At 29.0% G+C, this 5,923-nt stretch overlaps 1 protein-coding gene and 1 long non-coding RNA gene across 2 annotated transcripts; one reads left to right on the plus strand and one right to left on the minus strand.

Moving 5' to 3' along the window:
- Nucleotides 1-515: 515 nt before the first annotated feature.
- LOC149497480 (uncharacterized) lies at nucleotides 516-3,366 on the minus strand. Its single transcript, XR_016320133.1, has 2 exons — nucleotides 3,054-3,366; nucleotides 516-739 (listed from the first exon to the last, which is right to left on the minus strand). It is a non-coding gene; the product is annotated as an uncharacterized LOC149497480 (long non-coding RNA).
- Nucleotides 3,367-4,392: 1,026 nt separating this feature from the next.
- On the plus strand, nucleotides 4,393-5,643 carry LOC149497481 (uncharacterized; the record flags this gene model as incomplete). The annotated part of the gene is made up of 1 exon (XM_089718835.1): nucleotides 4,393-5,643. A coding segment is annotated over exon 1 (1,251 nt), but the record flags the coding sequence as incomplete, so codon positions are not given.
- Nucleotides 5,644-5,923: the final 280 nt, after the last annotated feature.

A 5,923-nucleotide genomic window follows, 5' to 3' on the forward strand; every position in this document is an offset into this window, starting at 1 on the left:
TGAAGAATCAGAATCAAGATATAATTCGTGGATTTTATTTAACACTTTGTAACACCCGCCGCCCAATCCCGAGAGACCCGACGGCGGATGCCACATTTGGTGCCGGAGACACCGTCTTAACTTAACATATAAATCATAAAACTAAAATTTATAATTAGAAGTAACTGAGTAGTCACCAGTTTCACGAGTAAATTTTTTTTTTTTGTAATAGTAATATTTCATTTCCTTTTCTTATCTTTTTATATATATATATATATATAAACATCGGGAAAAATCCTACAGAAATACTGTAAGAATATCCCTATAAAAACTGAGCTCGCCAAACATGTGAATACAAAATACTCCCAATTAAACTCTAAACTTCCAACATCTCCAAATACTCATTATAACATAACAACACCTTTATATTTTTATAACTGAATAAATCCTCAATAGTATTTTAGATCCATCAATTAATTGCATTCATTATATCTATCAAGTCTTAATGAACTAATCATATCAACTGACTTCAAATATTTCATATTCAATCATTTAATAAATCTTATTCTTATCTCCAAATAAATTATACACCAAAATAATTTATAATTACATACTTCAATTATATTTCAAATAACATAATATCTGAAAATGTAACAATTATACATGCCATCATTCTTCATTATATAAATCTCAATTCGACTACTACCAAATTAGTCACTTTTGCTCTTCAAATCTTCAAGTAGCAACCACGATCTTCAACCTATGCGTGATAAAAATCGACGCGCTAAGTATAAAACTCAGTGGTGCTCATAATTCACATACTTACCAAAGTTGCGATGGCAACTTACTTTAAACACAAATTTCGTAAAATCATTTATAATCATAAAATCATTAAATTTCAACATACATTTACATTTATAGCAAAAGAAATATCAAATAAACTCTTACTTAATAACATAAATCATTTAATTCTTTATACCATAAATCCTTTACTTAAACATTTAATCACTATAAATACTTTAGTTCTTTACTTAGAATATCAAATAAACTTATAATTATAACATAATAATGTAATTCTTTCAAATCATAAAGTCATTACTTGAACATTTATTATACCAATACATATACTCTTTATTTAATACCATGTACCGAAATATCATGCTTTGACAATTCATTTGATAACATAATCCTTAATTTCCAAAGTAAGGTTTACTAAAATAATATGATCTCATTCGTTTAATTGTCTTACAAATATTTTCCATAGGGCTCGCATACACTTAGGAGAAAGAGAAGCAGATAAGTTTTCATAACTTATTCATAATGGCCTTAGGTCGCCAACCTTTTCATAACATATAGAGCGCGTCCGCCCTAACAGAACAGAAGACACCCACGTGTCTAGCATATGATCATAGCTTCTTATCAGAATGGCATCAAATGCCGAGCATGCTCATCAGACAGAATAAAAATCAAATCACGCATCAAATTCACACTAAGTATATTAGAGCCCAAAATCCTTGTTTTAATTCTTACTTCATATCACTTATCAGAAAACTTGTCTTATTCTTTAGTCTTCTTAAATTCATAATGTAAGCTTACTTTAGAATCATACTTAAATATAATTACTGAACATAGACATTTTATTATCATATGAAATCATACATGTAAGCTTACTTCAGAACTTAAGTAACTCATATACTTAAACATAATTACTTAATATAGGAAATTTATCATAAATCCCTTTTCTTTTAAAACTTTCTTAAAGTCATAATGAAATTTATCATAAGAAATTTCTTATCATATAAAATCATATTTTCCTTATTCAAAATTCAAAGCACATACACCATAAATACCCATTTCGTTGTTAAAACTCTAAGCATATATAAGTTATCAAATAATCATACTTATGTCATATATATAAAATAAGGGAGGAATTTCCTTCTCCAATCAAGCATGCTAACATAACTCTTATGCACAAAAGTATCCATTTCAACCCTCATCATGCATTATCTAAATCAAGTCCACACCTTTCCAATTTATATCCATTTAATCATATCCACAACAACACTTCTCAAACTTATGTTTTATTTTTGTCAAATAAATACTAAAACTGCATCACACATGATTTATACATACTTTTATCTAAACAAACCTATGATTTAAGACATAGAAAATTTCCAGCATTAATATAACCTTGACCTTTGCTGGGTTTTTAGAACATAACTTGAGTTCTAGATCTCCAAATTAAGTGAAGTTTGATTCATTCGAAAGATAAGACAAAATCCTACAAATGTTATCAAGGGACAACAGCCCAGATCAATCTGTAAGATGGTGAACAAAGACTATGAATACAGACCAATAGTCCAGACCTGATTCAGCAGAACTAATTTCAATGTTTATCAAATTCCTACTTATCCAAACACTCAAATCAAACCAATCCAAAACTAGAGAAGTCTCAAGACACAGGGAAACAACTGTTATGAAGAACTCAGAACATAATATTACCATTATAGTGGTCAAAATGGGCACTCAATTCAGTAATGCATGTGGCCCGTCATAACAGAGTTAGTTTAGGTGTTTTAGCCATAAGTTGAGCTATATATATCCAAATTGGACACAAGAGGATGGGTTGGAAAGCTAAGAAGTAGACCTAAAACTTTCATGAAGGACTCAGACACCAATGGAAAATCAAAAGGATCGAAAAACAGTCCTTAATCACACCCAATAACACTTTGTCCTAATTTCAGCTTACTTAAATCATATACAAGGTAGAGATTTCTACCACATACTCAATACTCATCAAATATCATCTTAAGATCACAAATCCTCAAAGAATAACAAGAAAACTTAAGGCCTTATTCATCAATAGGTTCTGCCACTCTTGGAGGATGAAGAAGAAAATGTTTTCCTCATCAATTCAACATATAAGCATGCTTAGAAATCTCCCAAGAACACATGTATACCACCAAAATTCAATAATCAAATTATTTTATATAAAATTTTCAATTTTCACAAAATAGTATAAACTTCACAAAATCAAAAATTTAAACAAGGTAAGAGGATTTATGAACACTTACCTTAAACATAAGCTCTAACAAGCTTAAATCAAACTCTTGAAGCCTTGATTTTCCCTTGTCTTTGGTAGGAAGTGCTCCACCCTTTGTCCTCCAAATTACTTGAAATTATTCACCAAATATCATTTCTCAAGCTTTAAACTCTAGGATTGATTCCTTAAATCAAGTTAAATGGGTTGAATTTGATGGATTTGGCTAAGGATGAAGTTGAAGAAAAACAAAGAGAAGAAGAAGAAGAAGGAGATAGCCAACGCCAAAGAGAAGAAGAAGGAGAGAAAGTGGTTGCTCAAATTATTGAGCACAAGGGTATTTTAGTCTTTTCTCAACATTGGATGGCTAGGATTGAGTCATTGTAATCTAATGGCTACAAATATTCTCCAAATTAAATTCTTTCAAAATATTATTTAACACAATAAAATCCACAATAAAATCCTCAAATTTACTCCATAAAAATAATTCATCTAATTTCCTTAATTAATATAACACCATTTCAAATTTACTCCATACAAATATTGCCTCTAATTTTCTTAATTAATATCACTCCTTAATTAACTATTCACTAATTTTCTAAATTCTCCAAAAATATTCATTACTTACTTTCTACCCATAAAAATAATGTATACATACTCCAGAAATATTAAAGAAAATATTAAACATACATAGTAATTTTTTCGGACAAAAATAATATTTATTCCTGGACCGATGATACTATTCACAGACCGATAACTTACTATTTCAGACACAGAAAAATGGGGCGTTACAGTTCTACATAGGAAAGGATCCATTTTATAATATACGATAAAATTTTTTGATTACCTGGTTATACCCTTCCTGGTTATACCCGTTAGATGCCACTCACATGGGACTTACTCATGGGTTCAGTAGGCGTGGGTTCAGTAGGCAAAGCCAAAACCTTTTATTATATATCATAAAATGAAGACTTTTTATGTATATCTACCACGTAGCAGTGAATCATGTAGGCTCTGATACCAACAAAATATGTAGAGACTGAAGAATTACAAGTCATATATATGTAGAGAGCTAAGATTATTGCTGGGAAACATTTATATATTTCCGCATAGAATGACTATCCCACTTTAATATACAAATTTGGGTTTTTGTTTAGAATGACTATCCCACTTTAATATACAAATTTGGGTTTTTGTTGGTATCAGAGCCATACGACTTTTGTATTATTAACTTCTATATAATAAATTATCTATTTCATAATGTCATGTAGAAGTATTGGGTATGCCGATCTGAACCCGTTGTAAGACCCGTTTGTATTGGGCAGTTGAGGGTATAACACTGGCAGTGGCTGCTACTTGATTGATATTATAAAATGGATCCTTTATTATGTAGATCAGTTAGTAGTATTAAATCTGATGACTCAGATAACTCAGAAATTAAAAGGGTAATAAATAGAAATGAATTAATATTGCAAGATTTTAGTAAAGCCATAGATGAATGGGAAATACCTAAAGTAGATAAAGAACAGATATATAAAGTTTCGAAATTTAATCTTTTTAAAACTGATTATGTAATTAAAACTGAAGAAAGAGATTTTCAATTAAGTAAACCTTTTGAAAGAATAACTCTTCTTTCTTCTAAAACTTTACAACATCATAAAAGTAAAAAATATAAATATTTTCATGTAGGATTAATTCAAGTAGGAATAAAACCCTTAACTAGAGAAGGATTAAACACTAGTATTCTTGCAGTAGTAAGGGATGCTAGATTTTTAAATTTTCAAGATTCTTTATTAGGATCTGTTGAGACAAGCTTAAGTGAAGGACCGATCTCTTTTGAGGTTTATCCAGATATGACTGTCTCCTTAAATGATTTAAATATTCTAGAAAGTATTGTTTTAGAAATTAAAACTCATAATTATAAAATGAAGCAGGGATCAATTCCTATTGCTTTAATATATAAAATTCATTATAAAGCAATGAATTCAGCTTTTGGAACTAAATATAAATTACAACCTAAAATTGGAGAAACAAGATTTCTTCAAACTGATTTAACTAAAACGAATACTGTAATTCCTAAAACTATTCAGTGGAAAGATATTACTCTTCCAGATGAATGGATATTGGAAGGGGTTGTACCTCCTCCTATTCCAGAACCAGTAAAACCGAATGTCAATTTACAAAAAATTGAACAATTTGAAGATGGTAAAGTTACATTAAAGTTTAATAGGAGTCACAGCATGAGATATACAGGATCATCATCTTCTGTCACTACAGATGATAATGACAAACCTAATTCTCATATACCTTCTGTGATTTATGCTAAATATAAAGATTCTGAATCTAAACCAATAATTCAAACTTTAGTAAAACCAAGATATTCCACTTCAGATATCCCTAATCTTAAAATGAAAGGTGTTGATTATAGTAGTTCTATTCCACAGGCAGTTTATAATCCTGTAGATAACTATATCAATCAACTATCCAATTTAGTAAGTTTATCACCTGAATCACCAACAGCTTCAGCTATAACTGAAAATGTTAGTGATATAAATAGAGAATTAAATGTCTTAATTAAAGAAGATATTGAAAAAAGTTTAATAAAAGAAATCTCTAAAACTAAAAATTTAATAAGAATGAAAAAGATATTAAAAACTTATACTTTTGAAGAATTAAAATATGAATATTTAGAATATAAACTAAATAACCAAACTGAAATTAAATTTTTTGATTGGTATACATTAATTAAGGAAGATACAACTGATAAAAGTGTAAACCCAATAACTATTCGAGATAAAAGACCAGAATGGATAGTAAATGAACAAACAATAAAAAGTGATTTTCCACCTAAAACAATTAGTAAATTAAAATATCAAGAAAATGAAATTATTTGTGCACCATATA

This window comes from Jatropha curcas, chromosome 3 (genome assembly GCF_041381405.1).
Source record: "Jatropha curcas cultivar XTBG-Jc1 chromosome 3, XTBG_Jcur_1.0, whole genome shotgun sequence".
NCBI classification, from domain to species: Eukaryota; Viridiplantae; Streptophyta; class Magnoliopsida; order Malpighiales; family Euphorbiaceae; genus Jatropha; species Jatropha curcas.